General features: G+C 34.8%; 1 protein-coding gene across 12 annotated transcripts in view; it reads left to right on the top strand.

Annotated features, from left to right (window-relative positions):
- CCNT2 (cyclin T2) overlaps nucleotides 1-18,991 on the top strand; it is a 47,520-nt gene extending 28,529 nt beyond the window's left edge. For 3 of the 12 annotated variants that reach the window (XM_021075755.2, XM_085001393.1, XM_085001396.1), the window contains 6 exons: nucleotides 2,145-2,207; nucleotides 5,387-5,432; nucleotides 7,066-7,229; nucleotides 12,184-12,254; nucleotides 12,762-13,920; nucleotides 14,022-18,991. In XM_021075755.2, coding sequence (XP_020931414.2) covers nucleotides 2,145-2,207; nucleotides 5,387-5,432; nucleotides 7,066-7,229; nucleotides 12,184-12,254; nucleotides 12,762-13,920; nucleotides 14,022-14,089 — 1,571 coding nt within the window. In that variant the 3' untranslated portion in view covers nucleotides 14,090-18,991. Of the gene's footprint in view, nucleotides 1-2,144; nucleotides 2,208-5,073; nucleotides 5,268-5,386; nucleotides 5,433-5,608; nucleotides 5,751-7,065; nucleotides 7,230-12,183; nucleotides 12,255-12,761 lie in introns of those variants that run through there. The other 9 variants (XM_021075754.2, XM_085001392.1, XM_085001394.1 and 6 more) reach the window with 7 other exon arrangements.

Below are 18,991 nucleotides of genomic sequence, written 5' to 3'. Positions count from 1 at the left end.
GAACCTGACTAGTATCCATGAGGACTTGGGTTTGATCCCTGGTCTCTCTCAGTGGGTTAAGGATCCAGCATTGCTATGACCTGTGATGTAGGTCACAGACATGGCTTGGATCTCACACTGCTGTGGCTGTAGTATAGGCCAGTGGCTACAGCTCTGACTCGACCCCTTAGCCTGGGAACTTCCATATGCTGTGGGTGAGGTCTTAAAAAGAGACCAGACAAATAATAGTTATTATAGTAGTTATTTTTATCTTATTTATACTTCATTCCCAAATAGAAATCTCATTGCTTCCCATTGTGACAGATTCTTTTTATTACAAAAATAGGTGTTTGAAATACATAAAACTTCTTGAAAATTGTGTGGGTTTTTTTTTTTTTTTTAAGGGCTGCACCCATGGCATATGGAGGTTCCCAGGCTATGGGTTGAATCAGAGCTGCAGTAGCTAGCCTATACCACAGCCACAACAATGTCAGACCTTAGCTGTGTCTGTGACCTACACCACAGCAAGTGAGAATCTTAGTCCCTCTACATTCAGTGATTTAGCATGTTAATGTTTTATTATACAAATAAGAAATTTTTAAAATACTCATATAATGAAAGTTGAAGGGAATAACTATTCTAAATCATTAAAGTTCTTTTATTGTATAAAATCATTGTATCATTCATATCGTTAGTGACAGGTTCTTAAACACAAAACAAATAGCTTTTTTTTTTTTTTTTTTAGGGTCGCACCTGTGGCATAAGAAAGTTTCCAGGCTAGGGGTCAAATAGGAGTTGCAGGTACTAGCCTACACCACAGCCACAGCAACACAGGATCGGAGCTGCGTCTGCAACCTACTACACAGTTCACAGCAACACCGGATCCCCGACCCACTGAGCGAGGCCAGGGATCGAACGTGCCTCCTCATGGATACTAGTCGGATTTGTTTTCACTGCGCCACAGTGGGAACTCCATGAATAGCATTATTTTAAGAGGAACATTAAGTTTACAAGATAAAATTCTATAGCTTTCATTAGAAAGTATGATTTGGTAGGTTTAATATTAGCAGGAATATAAATCAGCCACACAGTGACTTTTAAAAATCCAGAGTAGGAGTTCCCGTCGTGGCACAGTGGTTGACGAATCCGACTAGGAACCATGAGGTTGCGGGTTCGGTCCCTGCCCTTGCTCAGTGGGTTGACGATCCGGCGTTGCCATGAGCTGTGGTGTAGGTTGCAGACACGGCTCGGATCCCGCGTTGCTGTGGCTCTGGCCGGTGGCTACAGCTCCGATTCGACCCCTAGCCTGGGAACCTCCATGTGCCGCGGGAGCGGCCCAAGAAATAGCAACAACAACAAAAAAAAAAGACAAAAGACAAAAAAAAAAAAAAAATCCAGAGTATCTATTTATTATGATGTTATTCCTTTTTTACCTCAGAAGACACTATAAAACTACCTCCACTCTTTTTTTTTTTTTTTTTTTTTTTTTTTAAAGGAAAAACCCTGCCCTAGGGGTTGATTGGACATTGAAAATTTTTCAATATTTCATCTTCGGTTTTAGAAACAGTAGTTTAATCTTGAGGCCTATGAGTTTATCTTTCCTTATCAATTTTATTTTTATCAGTAATGAAATGCAGTTATTAGCTAACCTTTGATTAGCTCATTGATTGAAACTCTTTGATCTAAGTAAGGAACACTGAGAAATAAGAGAACCATATCACTTAATATTTTGCACCACTGTTGCCCAAATGTTATATTTATGAAAAATGTTCTTTTCACATCTTCTGAAAAGAAAGAGTTGAAATATGTTTAAGAAATATGTTACGTAGTTGAATTCCCTGCTTAAACTGTGGGGCAAGCTTAATAATTGTATTTGTCATAATATTAGTTTGTCTTTAGCTTGAGGGTAATCTCAAACTAATTGTAGTTCAGAACTTTGAATAAATATTTTCTAAAAATAACTGAGTTTTCATAATTGTAACATAATTTTTGAGATATTATTTCTTAGCATTTGGAGGTATAATGATCATTTCAATGATAAGAAACTACTTTGTCTTTGGGGTTTTTTTAATAATGAAAAATACACATTTATGGTTGCCTGATAAGTGGCATTTCTTAGTATTGTAATGGTAAGTGATTGGCAAAAAAACTGCTTTTCATTTCAGGTTTTGAGATCACCATTGAACACCCACACACAGATGTGGTGAAATGTACCCAGTTAGTAAGAGGTAAGTGATCTTTGAAATTTTTAAGTTAAGTTTTAATGCTTTTTATTTTGTGTAGTTCATTTGAATGCTATTTTGTTTTTTTAGCCTCTTTCTTAAACTTTATTAAAATGGGGAAAATATCCTTTTAAAGCATCGCTTTTCAGTGCTCTACACCTCGCTGTTCTCTGCTTTTTGTGGTTCTTCCTGGTGATTTAGCTTCTTTTAAATTTAGGTGAGAATCTCATTTCACTAAAAAAATTGGAGGGCTTCCAAATATTAGGACTTTTCTACTTTTCCCTTGGGACTATGCCCATCCCATTTTAATTAATAGTTAAAATGCAGACCATTTAATATATAGTACAGAAAATAGTACTAATTTTCAATTTATGTCAAACTTCCATTGACTTCTTGAAAAGTGATTACAGTATAAGAATTTGGAGGCCAACTCCAGATCTTTCGGATAAAAATTGTCTTAGCAGATTTGTCACTTTTAGGAATGTTTTGCACATGTTTATTTGAACAAAATTGATTTAATATAATTCTCAGAGTTCTTTACCACTACTGAAAATGGTTTCCTTTTTCCGTATAGTGAGGAAATTATTATATAGCATGATACATAACAGCATGTGATGTACCTACTAAACCTTTTATAAGCAGTACAAAGTTTTTGTGTTATTCACTTTACTTCTTATAAAGCATGTAGTGTATGTTTTCTACTCTTGATAATAAATCCTATGTGTCCTTGTTGTATCTCTAGAAATATTTTTCACACAGATGCATACAGTGCAACTTCTTACTTCTACTTTCCTGTTTACCATTTGAAGTGTTTATACTAATTGCAACCACTTGGAATCTTTAGTGTGCCTTTTTTACTTCTTTTTGAAAACAAAATCTTGCAGTTTTATTCTTTTACCACCAGACTTCTTTAGATTTATTCTGTACAACATGGGTAAGGCCTTGTTTTTAGTGTTTACCTCAGTGTTCTTTTATTCGTTCTAAATTGAATTTATTTTATACCTAGATAGGATTTTATTATGTTAATGGATACATTAAACTTAAAAAACTGTTGCTTGGTGCCACACTTGTCATTGTTAAGAACTGAACTTATAAAAATCTCATTTGTATATTTTTTTAATCCTAATAGCTGTTAAGTTTGTATACTAGAACGTATTTAGTTATGTTTCCTATTACTCATGTTATACATTTTATAGCACCTTTTCATCCTCAGTGTTACAGTGTAGTATAGATAAATTGTAAAAATAACTAGTGTAGATGTTGAATTAAGGAAAAAAGCTCTAGAGAAGTTTGGCTTTTCTGAAAACTTGGAAGGGTAAGCTGTTTTGTCTGAATAATAGCCATATAATTTGCCTTAAGTTCACTAATTTGCCTTAGCAAACCAAGATATTGAAGGATGGTAATTAAATACAGGTTAATATATATTAATACCTCCATGTGTATACTTAGTAGGAAATGAACCTGAATTTTCAACTTAGTATTGTGACATTTGAGTCACTTTCTCTTAAATCCTATCTAAAGAAGCTAGAGATATGGTCCATTTTTATTTGCAAAATTGAATAGTAAAATTTAAACATTTACAAAAACTATAAATTTGCTACATCATCTAAAAGCAAAATATTTAGGTCTGTTTTTTCGTTGTTGTTGTTAATGTTTAAAATGTGACCAGTTCTTAAATTTTAGTACAAAATCTTACGTATGTTTAACTTCATTCTAACGTTTCAAATAACTATAATTTATATCTCACTCCATTTTTAAAATGTTCTCTCATGTTCAGTATATTTTCCTTTGCTCTAAAACCACTTCCAGCTAACAAAAGAATTTTCCCTATGTTCTTCTCTGTTCCGATGACTTCTAATAGATTACTAAGTTTGCATATATTTTGAGGTGAAAATTGCAATGGCAATTTTAAAATGTTTTTACTTCCTTCTCTACCTATATTCTTTTGTGGGGTATGGGTAGTGGTAAATGGTTTGATTTCTTTAAAGCCCTCCTCTGCCCCCTACCCCTGGAGATGAGAAAGTGATGCTACTTTGCTGCAGATTTGGCTAATGTCATTTTACAGGGACCTTTCATTTCTGTGATTTCTCCTTCCCTCCCCACCAGGAAAGAATGCCTTACTTAAGTCACACTGCCTCCAAGACATCTGATGCTTTGACACTCTTCCTTAGCACAACTCTGCTAAACCCAAATCCCTTTTGTAAACCTTTATGTTGATGATCCACATGGGGCAGCGGGGAAATTACAGGTGCCACTAATAAAATAGGAGGGGGGGGCAAGGAATTGGAGGCCGGTTAGAGAGGGGTGAGTTGAGATCAAGTGATAGTAAGTGAGCAGAGGGGGAAGTAGGTCAGTGATTATGAATGTAACTGGGGAAAAAAGGAAATTAGAATGAAGGCATCCCTGTTGGGAAGGTTAGTAGAAGGGAGCTGGGAACTGTTTCCAATTTCATTGTCTTTCTTAAGAAGCTAGTTGTTAAAAATTGCTTTTCTATTGAGGACCAGTATTGAAGCCATCGTGATTCCATCTAGAGTACTTGTATTTTTTCTAAAGTTATCATTAATTGGATTATATGATTAAGAAAATACAGTAGCATTTTCTCTATCTACATCCTTATGATGTTTCTAGGTTGTTTAGTATATATTCTCTATTGATGCTTGGTAGCATAATGAAAAACAGAGCAATTTGTGCTCTGAGTATGGGGGGGTGGGGTTTGTTTTCATTTTTTCTTTTGGTGGACGTATTTAAACCAACTTAAATATGATGACTGAGGATTAAGTCTGGCAGGCAACTCTTTGTATTTTGTATTAGACTTCAAAATCTTTTCTTCTTCTTCTTCTTTTTTTTTTTCTTTTTTTTTTTGAATCCAGGAGAATGCTTTATTGCACCTTTTAGCTGACTAGATGCTTAACTTAGTAACAAGTTTAGCCCTTGTAACTGGCTAGCTAAAAGCAAATCGGCTTGTTTCTCAGATCTTTGGGGGATAGCAAGAAACATTTGAGTGAATGTTGTTGAAGATTTTCAGTAGTATAGAAAATGATGGCGCTCTTGTGATATTTGTAAGTAGTAAGTAAAATTTACTTTTTGTGTACAAATCTTTGAAGTTTTTGTTGTGTTGAGAACTTTTCGATAGTAGCATGTTAAAGCTGATAGTATTGTCTTCGTTTTTTTTTCTTTTCTTACAGCAAGCAAGGATTTGGCACAGACATCCTATTTCATGGCTACCAACAGGTTGTTATCCTGACCCTCTTTGTTGCACTGTTGTAGCACACTATAGCTTCCTTTAATGCAGGGCCCCCTCAATGTGTCTCTTACCCTTGTTGCAACAGGAGACTGGACCATCTACTGTGGTGGTACCTTCCTGTCTGCTTTGCGGTGTATTGTACAAGGGACTTTTGGCACAGAGGGGTTAAATGCACAATGTGAAGTGTAGTGGTGCTTTCTATGACATATTCTCGATTTGTGAGTGCATAAGTCTAAAATTGGTAGCCTGAATAGCAGCTAAAGATTACAAAGAGCTAAACTTAACGTAGAAATTCGAGCAACTTGGTAAGTATAAAGCTATTTCTAGTTTACAATTATAGTTAAATGACAATTTTTTTAAACTTCCAATTTTAATTGATCCAATCTTAACCTTAAAATAATCATTAAAGTTTTTTTAATAAATTTATATAACTTGGATTTTTCTTCCAGATAATACCCATTAGAAGTAAATTAGTAGTAAAGTCCTTTCAGTGCCTTGATTTGCATAAATATAATTTTTACTTAACACTTCCTCTCTGGTTTATTTGAAGAAAGAATGTATGGGTTTGTGGTTGGTCATTAGGCATTTTTTCATCAATTGTGAAACTGAACTGGAAAAATAGTTTTTAAAAACCTTTCATATCTAATATATAATTTTGTTCTGGACTGATTCTGTTAGTTAAATTTGTTTTTATTTTAAATTTGTTTTTAAAATGGATCATTGGAGGAGGGTGGACCAAAACAGCTTTATGTGGACCTTAATTTCTTGTGTCACTGTTAAATTTTATTTAATGCTTTGGATTAGCAAAAACCAATGTATTTTCTTAGATGTATGTTGTTGGGATTTAACCTCTATCCCTAGAAATTCTGAACAAGGCAATAAATCACTTAAATTTAAAACTCTGGTTAGAGAAGGCTAGCTGTGCCATGTTACTTGCCCAGTTTTTGGCATGTTATGAAAGGAGAGAGGTACTGTTTTTGTAGTATTTAGCAACATTGGGTCTTGAAGCTGTTCAGCAAAAGGTAAGTTCTCTCTGTGGCTCTGCTGAGAAGATAGATTTACATAGATAGCTTACATAGATAGCTTGCATTCTCAGCTTACTTGAGAATTACAGTTTGTTAAGCCACATCAAATTGTAGAATCCCTAATTGTAATTACTTTGTCAGTTTTTACAGTCTTTTGCTTTTTCTTTACTTTTTTGCTGTGACATTATAAATGAAACAAAAATACAACTAAAAAATTGTTACACTTGTGATTATTGGAAATATACTATCTTCCTTCCTATAAAGAAGTAAAAAATACTTCGAAATTAAATGTAAAAACAGTTTGCCAGATATTAATATGTTAGTATAAATAAAATAATAATATACTCTGGGGAGTAAGAGTGCAAAAATGTTCATCATCTATATGGGTTTTTTAGTATTTGAATTTTTATGACCATAGTCATAGAAAGTGTTATAATGTGAGCTTTTAATTTCATAAAGTAATGGTTTTACTCTAGACTTAAAGAAGAAAACCTTTATAATTTTGTTTTTGCTTAATCTTATTGATAAATGTTTTTCTTTGTTTTACATATTTGAATTTCTGTGACTCTTCATTTTCAAACCTGCTCCACAACAGTCTGCATCTTACAACCTTCTGTCTTCAGTACAAACCAACAGTGATAGCATGTGTATGCATTCATTTGGCTTGCAAATGGTCCAATTGGGAGATTCCTGTGTCAACCGATGGAAAACATTGGTGGGAATATGTGGATCCTACAGTTACTCTGGAATTATTAGATGGTAAGTAGACAAAAATGAATCTTTTTATATAAAATTGTTTTTATTGTGGATTAAAATTTTTATCTACTTCTGTGTAGGTTTGAAAAAATAGTGAGTCCCCATATACTCATGGCCAGTTGAACAGTTACCATTTCTGGCCAGTCCAGCATCGTCCTTCCCCATGTAGTTACTTTGATGCTAATCCCAAGTATCATTGCATCTATTAATATTTTAGTTTGGGAGTTGTTACTGTGGATGCAGTAGGTTAAGAATCCGACTGCAGCGGCTCAGGTCACTGCAGAGGCATAGGTCTGATTTGTTTTTTAGTTCATATTTGAAAAGATAAAGACTTCATTAAAGAACATAATTTCATTTTAATAGTTAAAGAGTATAATTACCTGATCAAATGAACAGGATGAGATGATGATTCATTAGCCTAAAAAGAAAAAAAATTGGAACATATATTAACCACCATTGAATATCTAAAGCCCTTTCAGGACTTTTCAAAGAAATGTGATTTATAATGTTATAGGTTGATACTGCAAGAATACCCACTTTCAAGTATACTAATTTTGTTTAGTTTAAAACATATAAACATAGGAGTTCCCTTGTGGCGCAGCACGTTAAGGATCCAGTGTTGTCACTGCAGCAGCTCAGGTTGCTGCTATGGCATGGGTTTGATCCCTGGCCCAAGAACCTCCACATGCCATGGGATTGGCCAAAAAAAAATTAAAATGTATAGACCCAAAGTCACCTACTTTTGTAGAGGATGTGAAACAGTGAACTAAAGATATTTTCATGGTAATATTCCTTGCTTTGTTGTTCCACTGGTGGTGAAGTGTGTCATTGTTGTCTTGCATTAGTAAGTACGAATTGACAAGGAAAAATTGGGAATGTGATTTCTATAAATTTATGAACCTGAAATCTGGGGGTCGCCTGATAAGAAGTTTTTCTGGTCGAGAAATAGGAAAAGCTGGCCAGAGATCGGAGATTCTTAGAGATTAAGACATTTTAACCAAGTACTATTAGAAAGGAAATAGAGAAACACTCTCACGTGATATATACATACACCTAAGCTGGTATGTTAGGTTTTCAGCCTTTTTTTGTGGACTTGCCCCAACTTCCTGTATAGAATTGAAACTAATGAAAAAACTTAGATTTACAGGACATCTGTTACATAAAGTGCAAGACCCCTATAGCTTTGAAATGTGATTTTCCATTAATATCTTAGATGTTTCTTTAAGATAGAAATTTCTTTAAGGGTCTGCCCCCTTTTCTGTGAAGGGCCAAATAGTAGTATTTTTAGGGTTTGTGGACTTTACTTATCTATACAATTAGACAACTCTGTCACCATAGCTGGAACACAGCCACAGGCAACCTGTGAATGAATGGCTGTGTTCCAGTAAAACTTTATTTACAAAAATAAAATGCAGGTCACATTTGGTCCACTGGTGATGGTTTACCTACCCTCTGGTGAAATGCTTCTTAGATCTCTTGATTTTTCTAGGGTTTTTCCCTCCCTGAAAAATTGCTTCTGGAGTATGTATCTCATGCTATTTTACTGTTATGTGATTGTCCTCTTTTCGTTACATTGTCAAAGTCTAGCCAGAGTGGAAGGAAATCTTCAGTGATTTGAAATAACCTAAAAAACAGTGGGGGCTTTTTCTTTCCATCTGTGACTTGAAATGAGAGTATCTCTGCCACCATCTTATTTAGCAATCAATAGATAAGATAAAGTGGGCATAATCCTAATAAAAATAGTTTATATGGTACTTAAAAGCAAATAATTGCTTTTTATCTCACTCTTAAATTGTAGCTAAAGTTGTTTTTCGTGGGATTTTTTTGGTTTGTTTTTGGTTTTTTGTTGTTTGTTTTGTTTTGTTTTTGCCACAACAGGGGCCACCTAAATACTCTTTTGCTTCTATTATGAAAAACTCAAGTTCATTACTCATTTGGAGAACCTTTGCATAGGAATCTTGGATACTGAACACAGTGAAAATTTCAACATACTAGGTAGCAAGCAGCCCTTTGCTTGTTTTGATCACACAACAAATAAAGTAATAAAATTTAAGAAAGAGTATCTGAGTTTTATCATGGTGTCTGAAATAATTCATTAATGACTGCCCCCCAAACATCAGCTTGTATTTGGCCTACCTGTAAAAGTGTTTTATGGGTGAGTGTTTGTTTTTTATGATTAATAACAAACCCTCACGTGTGCTTTTATATTTTTAAATTTTTCTGAAATTGGGTCAAAATAATTTGTTGTTAATTTTGGACCCAAAGTCCTTATGTATCTGCTAGATTCACTAGTGTCCAAGTAGAAAAATGGTCTTTTTTTCAAATGAAGAAATGGTAGTAAAGGCATGAGATTTTTTTTCATCCAAACTGGCTTATGAAAGCTCCTGTGACTTGAGCAGGAATTAGTTGTCACAGTTTGTAAGCATATAGTGGTGCCAAATTTTTGCATGTTATTTGCTTCTTTGAGTCAAATTCTGTAATGTTTTAATTTTCATTACTAATCTTAGCATTTGCCCAGAATAATTTATAGAGAAGCTTGCTGTTTATACCGAAGGACAATAAATGAATCAGTATGGTCTCTACTGAATTGGTGTTAATAATATTACATAATATTGTAATTAGTTTGACTAATATTATTAATATTGGTCAATTCATTTGACTTTTTCTTGAGAGTGGCCAATAACTTTATTAATGATATTATTTTGGAGTAGAAAACTGTAATTTATCATAACTACACCACTTTGGAAAAGTGAATCATCTCATTTACAATCCTAAATTTAAGGAAAAAAACCATAGTACTATAACCGGTATGGTTTGCTGATAGGTTAATAATTTTGATTGCTAGGAGGTTTGAGTATAAGTAAAGGAGTTTTTTCATTTAACTTTTGAAGTGGTTTTAAACTTAAAGAAATTGTGAAATAGTACAGTTACTGTGCTGTTATTACACACTGCACCCAGTTTCTCAGATGTTAACATCTTATACAATAATATCAAAACCAAGAAGTTAATATTGGTACATTACTTTTAACAATGTATTTTATTCAGATTTCCCTGGTTTTTCTGTTCTAGGATCCCATGTTCCATTTGATTGGCATGCTCCTTTAAACTCTTCCAATCCATGATTTTTTGGTGTTTTTTTTGTTTTTTTTTTTTGGTTTGTTTGTTTTGTTTTGTTTTTGGTCTTTTTAGGGCCATATTCGCGGTATATGGAAGTTCCCAGGCTAGGGGTCAAATCAGAGCTGTAGCTGCCAGCCTACACCAGAGCCACAGCAATGCCAGATCTGAGCCACATCTTCGACCTTGAACCAGGGCGCTCAGCAACGCCAGGTCCTTAACCCACTACATAGGGCCAGGGATCGAACCTGAGTCTTCATGAATAATGGATTTGTTTCTGCTGAGCCACAGTGGGAACTACATGATAGTTTTTTCAGTCTTTACTTTTCTTTCATGTGCTTGACACTTTGAAGAATAATGGCCAGTTATTTTATAGAATATTCCTCAGTTGGATATCTGATGTTTTCCCATTACCATTAGATTGAAGATATGTGTTCTTGGCAAGAATAACACAGGAATGGGTTGTGCTCTACTCAGTGCATCTTATCACTGGGGTATCATGTTGGTATGTCTTACTGCTGGTAGTGATAATCATGATAACTTGGTTAAAGTCATAAAATTACTGATTTTCTCTTTGCACTTCATAAATATCTTGAAGGAATGGTGGGATTATACAGTTATCCTCTTTTTCCTTAAAATTTTGCCTACTAATTTCAAGGAACCTATTGATGGATCTTGCCTGCAACAGTATTGATTATGATGTTTGCCTTAGAGGGATTTTTTGTTTGGGAGAAGATTTTTTTCTTTTTTATCTTAGGGCCGCACCTTTGGCATATGGATGTTCCCAGCCTAGAGGTCAAATTGGATCTGCAGGTGAGGCCTCTCTCACAGCTTGCTGCAGCACTGTATCTGAGCCTCATTTGCAACAACCCAGGTTAAGACCCATTGAGCAAGGCCAGAGATCTAACCTATATCCTCACGGACACTATACATGGACACTATGTTGGGTTCTTAACCCACTGAGTCACAATGGGAACTCTGAATATTTTTTAATGCTCCTGAATTTTCCAGAGATTCTAAGTAAGATGTAAAATCAGGGTGTAGAAGGAATGATTTTTTTTTTTTCAGGTTTTTTTTTTTCTTTTAAGTGTAGTTGACTTACAGTATTGTGTCAGTTTCTGCTGTGTAGCAGTGACCCAGTCATACATATATATGTATTCTTTTTCTCATATTATCTTTTACCACATTCTATCTCAAGAGATTGGATATAGTTCCCTGTGCTATATAATATATAGTAGGACCTCAGTGTTTATGAAATTTTTTTTTTTCTTTCTTTTAGGTTTGCACCTGTGGCATATGGAAGCTCCCAGGCTTGAGGTCAAATTGGAGCTGCAGCCACCAGCCTACACCACAGCCAGAGCAATGCAGGATCCGAGCCTTGTTGGCAATGTACACTGCAGCTCACAGCAACACTGGATCCCTAACCCACTGAGCAAGGCCAGGGATCAAACCTACATCCTCATGGATACTATTTGGGATTGTTAGCACTGAGCCACGATGGAAACTCCCGTTCTAAATGTAGTTTGCATCTACTAATCCCAAACTCCCAGTCCACCCCACTTCTTTTCTCCCCCTGTCAACCACAAATCAGTTCTCAATGAAGTGGGTCTGTTTGTGTTCTGTATATAGATTCATTTGTGCCACATTTTAGAGTAGTTGGTGTTTTTTTTTTTTTAATTCATTTTTGAAAATACAAGTTCAGAGCTGTGCCTCCTACTGTATATTCTGATGGTTGAATTAGGGTGATAGTGAAGAACTCTTGAGCTTTTTTAATATTGCCCACTTGAGTGTATTCTAAATCCAAAGGTACCTTCTAAGTTTTAAATTTAAATTTTATTTTTAGAGCTAACTCATGAATTTCTACAAATACTGGAGAAAACACCTAGTAGGTTGAAGAAGATTCGAAACTGGCGGGTAAGAGAATCAGCAAGGTTTAACTGAGTATCACTGTCACTTATCTAACAACTACATAGCTAATCAGTTTGAATTTTTGTGGTTATTCTTACTTCCACTTTGCCTAAGTAATTATAGTGTAGCATAAACTGCATGTACTCATAATTTATTCAAATACTGTGTCCAGTGGACTTTGCTATAAAAACTTTATAAACTTATTTAATTCTCATAATGATTCCTGTGGAAATACTCTCATTTTACAAATGGAGACATTAAAGCTAGACAAGTTAAATTCCTTTCTCAAATGCTGGGCTAATAATTTAACCTGTATCTGATTTAGAACCAGTGCTTTCAACTATTTGTAGCCTTCTTTTTATGCATCTAAATAAGGTGTTTATTTATTGGCAGCATAAATTCAAACCCCAGATGATTTATTTCCATGTATTTAAGATAGGGTTTTTATAAGCAAAGAAATCTGTATTAAATTTCCTTTGCTGTCATTGCTTCTTCTGTGTTTTATTTAAATAGGCTACTCAGACGGTTAAGAAACCAAAAGTAGATGGACAAGTATCAGAAACGCCACTTCTTGGTTCATCTCTGGTCCAGAATTCCATTTTAGTAGATAGTGTTACTGGTGTGCCTACAAATCCAAGTTTTCAGAAACCATCTACATCAGCATTCCCTGCACCAGTACCTCTAAATTCGGGAAATATTTCCGTTCAAGACAGCCATACATCTGATAATTTGTCAATGCTAGCAACAGGAATGCCAGGTACCTCATATGGTTTGTCATCACACCAAGAATGGCCTCAACATCAAGAGTCAGCAAGGACAGAACAGATATATTCTCAAAAACAGGAGACATCTTTGTCTGGTAGCCAGTACAACATCAACTTCCAGCAGGGACCATCTATATCAATGCATTCAGGATTACATCACAGACCTGACAAAATTTCTGATCATTCTTCTATTAAGCAAGATTATACTCATAAAGCAGGGAGCAGTAAACACCATGGGCCAATTTCTGCTACTCCTGGAGTAATTCCTCAGAAAATGTCTTTAGATAAATATAGAGAAAAACGTAAGCTAGAAACCCTTGATCTGGATGTAAGGGATCATTATATAGCTGCCCAGGTAGAACAGCAACACAAACATGGACAATCGCAGGCAGCCAGCAGCAGTTCTGTAACTTCTCCCATTAAAATGAAAATTCCCATTACAAATGCTGAAAAACCTGACAAATATATGGCTGATAAGAAAGAAAAGAGTGGATCACTGAAGTTACGGATTCCGATACCACCTACTGATAAAAGCATCAGTAAAGAAGAACTGAAAATGAAGATAAAAGTTTCTTCCTCAGAAAGACACAGCTCTTCTGATGAAGGCAGTGGGAAGAGCAAGCATTCAAGCCCACATATTAGCAGGGACCATAAGGAGAAGCACAAGGAGCATCCCTCGAACCGCCACCACCCCAGTAGTCACAAGCATTCGCACTCATATAGTGGCAGCAGCAGTGGTGGCAGCAAACACAGTGCTGATGGAATACCACCCACTGTTTTGAGGAGTCCTGTGGGCCTGAGCAGTGATGGCATTTCCTCTAGTTCCAGCTCTTCAAGGAAGAAGCTGCATATCAATGATGCCTCTCACAACCATCACTCCAAAATGAGCAAAAGTTCCAAAAGTTCAGGTAGTTCATCTAGTTCTTCCTCCTCTGTTAAGCAGTATATATCCTCTCACAACTCTGTTTTTAACCATCCCTTACCCCCTCCTCCCCCTGTCACATACCAGGTGGGCTACGGACATCTCAGCACCCTCGTGAAACTGGACAAGAAGCCAGTGGAGACCAACGGTCCTGATGTCAATCACGAGTACAGTACAAACAGCCAGCATATGGACTACAAAGACACATTCGACATGCTGGACTCGCTGTTAAGTGCCCAAGGAATGAACATGTAATCATTTGTTTAGGTCAATTTTTCCTTTACTTTTTTAATTTAAAAATTGTTAGAATGGAAAACTTCCTCCTGATCTAGCAGTGGTAACACCTGCTGTTGCTGCCACTGCTTCAATATTTGTAAGTGCTGCTTTATTCTTCATTCTGAAAAGAAGAGATGATAGTAAACAAGTCTTTATCTCCACATATGATAGTGTTATAAATACTGTAAAAGCATGGAAGGTGCAAAACTCAGTATTTCTACAATTGCAGCTAAGAACATTAGGGTGAATGGCTGGCTGCTTCTAGGAATATAAGATGCCTCAAGCATTTATTATTTATAATTTGAATACTGTAGCTATTTTTTTTGTTGCTTGGCTTTTGAATGAGTGTAAATTGTTTTCTTCTGTGTATTTATACTTGTATGTATGATTTGCATGTTTCAATGATAAAGGGATAAAACAGTATACTGACAACTGTTTACAAGAAAGTGGAGAAAAATGTACATACATTTTTGTATGTTTAGATATTACCATAAATACTCAGGATTGGAGCTGCTTGTAAGTATAACAATATACAGAATAACTTTATTTTATCTTGTCAGAGTCCATCACTAATCTAAAACAAAGGTGGCACTTTTTCATGTTAACCTTAAACTCTAGGCCTTACTGGAAGCCACTGAAGGGGTACACTTCACTACCAGATGGGTATGCAGTGCCACAGATGGTCATTTTCACTGTGAGGCACTGATTCTGCCTTCAGAGGTTCTGACCAGATTGGCTGCTGAAATAGCCCCTGATTTTCTGAAGGCTTGAAGAGGACAAAAATAAAGTTTACATACTCTTGATGTGAAGTGCATTTAAATGTTTGTTGGCTTGTTGCAGTACTATAAACACGGAGCTGTTAATAATGGTTATGTAGATTACTGTGATTTGAAAACTAAATTCACAAAAACTTACATTAGTGAAGAATTAGTAAGTTTTTTCTTAAATAACTTTAACACTACATATATTTTAACCGTAAACAGGAATCGCTTTTCCTTTAGCATTCAGAATGACACCATATTCTTAAACATATTCCTCCCCTGAAGCGTGTATGTGTGTGATGCCATATTTCTTTTTCAGGTAAACGCAGTCTTCCTTATAAAAATGAAATTAAACCTATTGCTCTCTCAGTTCTTTCATATTCTAACAATAAATAAAACAAAAAAGATCACTGACTGTGCATTGTACCTGTATATTATAGCTTATGGTTGTTACCAGGAAGCTCTCTGAGAAAAAAAGGTAAGCCTCCAGGTAAACAGCTAGTGGAGGTTTTACATTTGTTTGCACATCTCAGTATATTCTGTTGAGGTCAAGTTTGCACAGTCTTCTGACTTCTGAACAAACGATAGAATTTAATTGTTTAAAATTTGTCTTAAATGCCAGTAATATGGCTCTGGATTATCAGCTAATCTTCAATTCTGTGGTAAATCTTTGAGCTATTGAGTATCTTTGAGATGGGTTGAATTCAACTTATATTCAACTGAAAACTGTCTTAATCTTTCCTCTATGTGTATGAATTATTTTTGTTACAAAGCCACTGATATGTGCACAATTGTAATTTTACTCAAGTATGTTGCAGTTGTAAATATTAGAGAGTTTAATCTCTTGCTCTACTTTTAATTTAGCAATTACCTGATTTGCCAGTAGCGTTTTAATTTTTTTTAAGATAATTGTTCATTATTTTGTCAATGTTATTTGAACTTAGGATACTAGGAGCCTCTTTCTAGGGACTTTGCCTAGCTAGCATGTCCTAACTTTGTTCTTGTCTTGCATAACTTTAGTAATCTTTGTCATTACATGTAACTTTGTTGCTCTGTATGGCATATTATTGTATCCATAAACGTGGTAATTTTGATACAGTTATACTTTTACAGTGGTACATAATCCAAGGACTAGTATAGAATTAAGATGAGTGCAAGATGAGGGAGGGAAGGGTTTTCTTCTTGGTAATTTAGATGTGAAACCTCTAAGGAGCTATCATGTGAAACGACATAGGGTTGTTGTGCTACTGTATAATTGGGGGTGATGATACCAAGAATTTTAATAAGATTTTGTAAAGAATATCCAGAAAAGTAGTGAGCTTATTTTCAGTATGACATAGAAAAACAATGTGAATATTTAAGGTCTGTGACTATACTTAAACTTCACTAAGGATTTCAGAATTGTTTTGAGATGTGAGAATAAAGGTAATTTTGTTGAATCTTTATTGGTGCTAATGATGGACAGTTTAAAAGGTAGCTAGTGTATATTGTTATGGGTCAGTACTTATTAGTACTTCCAAAATTGAATTTGAAATGCTGTGTATTCACTTTTCACTCTGTAAATGTAATTCTTTACAATGACTATTTATTAAAGGGCAGCCAGTTGTAATTTTTACAGGATTGTGTGAGCTATTCAAACTCTTTAACCTCTGAACAGGATATTAGCTTCCAAAACAATGGGGATAAATATGGAAATTCTTTCAAGCTTCATTTCCACTAAATGAGAACCCTTATAATTCATATTGCCATGAATTTAACCATCTCATTTGCATAAAGTAGTTTCATCAGCCTGGTCCCAATAGGCTCAACCAAAGAAAAAGACTCCCATGAATGGACATTATTACTGAGTCTTCTTGTAAGTAGCCATAAATAAACCAAAATAGTATCAAATTTAGGTATAAAATTCCACATGTGCAAAGTACTGTTAAGGTGATACATTTTTGATGAGTTTTTTTTTAATATTTGAACTATTAAAAAGCATTATCTTTAAACATCCTATAAAAGAGTGATTCATTTTTTAGTTGTGCTTTCCCTAGATCATAGATTTGTTACCTTTATGCAGAAGCACATTACATAGAAAGGCTTTACTTCTACCTCTTTCAACTAATTTTCCAGTATTGAGCTGTGCCCTCTAAATATTTGCCTTAGCTGTTTTAAAATACAATATTTTCAGAACCAAAGCAAAGGAGTGTTTTTTTTTTTTCAAAGAAACATTCTCAAGGTCTACTTTACCAAAAACAAAAACAAACAAAAAAAAACATGGTAGTATCTAGTGTTAAGACCTTACAGAATGTTCTTTTATCTTGTTTAACCTGAGGTTCATTTTTGTTACCGGTATTTAAATACTTTGAAGTCATATAGTTACCCCTACGTTTATCTTTGAAAGCAGGAAAAGTACCTTTGATCTTCTATGTATGCAGATTCATTCCAGTTAGAGTTCTTAAGAGTCAGAGAAAATTTCTACCGTGGTGATAGTTGGATTTCATTGGGAATGTCATGAGGGGTACTCACATTACTTAGTACCAACAGATTATAATTATGTAGATTCCTTACTTGTCTGGCCTGTCTATCCTCTTTGATCTAAAGAAATGACTAGTTGAGGTCTACTTCAGATAACCAAATTTGAGGTGTTCTGTTAGTTACCAAATGTCTTGCCTTAAAAGCATTTAAGCATTTTTTGGTTATATTTGAGAATTTAAATTACTAATTTTTCTTCCTTAACTAATCTTAGAAATAAACCACTGCTTATATATGCAAGACTATAATATACTCTCTTAAGTACCTTTGGTTGATTAGATAGTTTAGGGTTTTATATTTACTATGTAAACAAGTAAGGATTTTTTAAAATGTGGTAATCTCTCTAAAGGAAAATAGTTGTATTGTCGATACCTCACCATTCCCAAATTTTATCTAAATAAAGCAGCTGTTTCTCACCTACTACCATGCTTAAATGGCTAGATGATTTTTAAGATACCTTTACTGAGAAAAATTTGAGAGTTTTGTTATGAAAAATTCTTAATTTCAGCAGTCTCCACTTATTGGAGAGGCAGTAGGATTCTCTAACCACATTTACCCAGATGAAGGATCAACAAATCCCACAGGTGGGGAAAACTTGGTGATAAATGCTAATCTCGTGGTAGTTTTATGACAGGCTAAGTAGGGAATTTTGCATTGGAAAAGCAATGCAAAATTTTGCATTGGAAAAGCACATTCTATTCCTGCCCTCCAAGGGTGCCAAGATAGAGTAGCAGTGAGTTAACTTGAGAATTCACAGCTATGTTAATGAAATTTGATTGCTCTAAACTGACACATACATAAACCAAATGATCAGAAGTTTGTTTGTAAGAGAAGTTTGCCTCTGAAACATCTGCTCTCATTACAATAGAAATGATCTTGCCAGTGGGTCTAGAATGTTCCAAGTGTTTCAGATCTGATACTATGCATCTGTTTTTTTATTCCATAATGTTAATTTGGGCACAGCCAGCTTTTGTTTCTGTGACTCCTCTCGTTCTGTTAACTTATTGGTATGTATTTTGCCTGAAGTTTCTTAAGGTAGCTTGATAAGCAAGATACATTGAAGGTTGTGTGGCTAGGAGTGATTCTGGTCTCATAAAAGTGAATTAACCTGTTCTCTGTGATCCATTCATCTCAAATAAATTCTGACAGCTAATTTCCTTTATTTCCAAGTTTGGGGAAGAAGCCTCACTTAAAACTTGTTTAGTATTTGGTTTAATTTTATTTGCCTGTTAAGTAATGAGTACATTCTTTTTTTAAGTTGTGTTTTTCAAGCAGTTTCACTTAGTTTGAAAGTTTTCACATGTGCTCATTTGTCAGCAATAATTGAGATTTCATTTTCTGAATGTACTCAAAACCCCCAAGGACTATTGAACAGGATGTTTGCTGATAAAAAATCCAAAACAGGGGTATGTGTATATGGCATGAATTCAATTAGACATTGAATTTCAGCTCAGTATCTATTACAAGGAATTATTAATAAAGTTTGTTTATTGACAACATAAA

Source organism: Sus scrofa, chromosome 15 (assembly GCF_054392235.1).
Source record: "Sus scrofa isolate SSC_HxYL_T2T_F1_AM1 chromosome 15, Sscrofa_HxYL_maternal_Yorkshire_Landrace_v2.0, whole genome shotgun sequence".
Taxonomy (NCBI): domain Eukaryota; kingdom Metazoa; phylum Chordata; class Mammalia; order Artiodactyla; family Suidae; genus Sus; species Sus scrofa.
The sequence above is the reverse complement of the archived record's forward strand: the minus strand, read 5'-3'. Positions and strand labels throughout refer to the sequence as shown.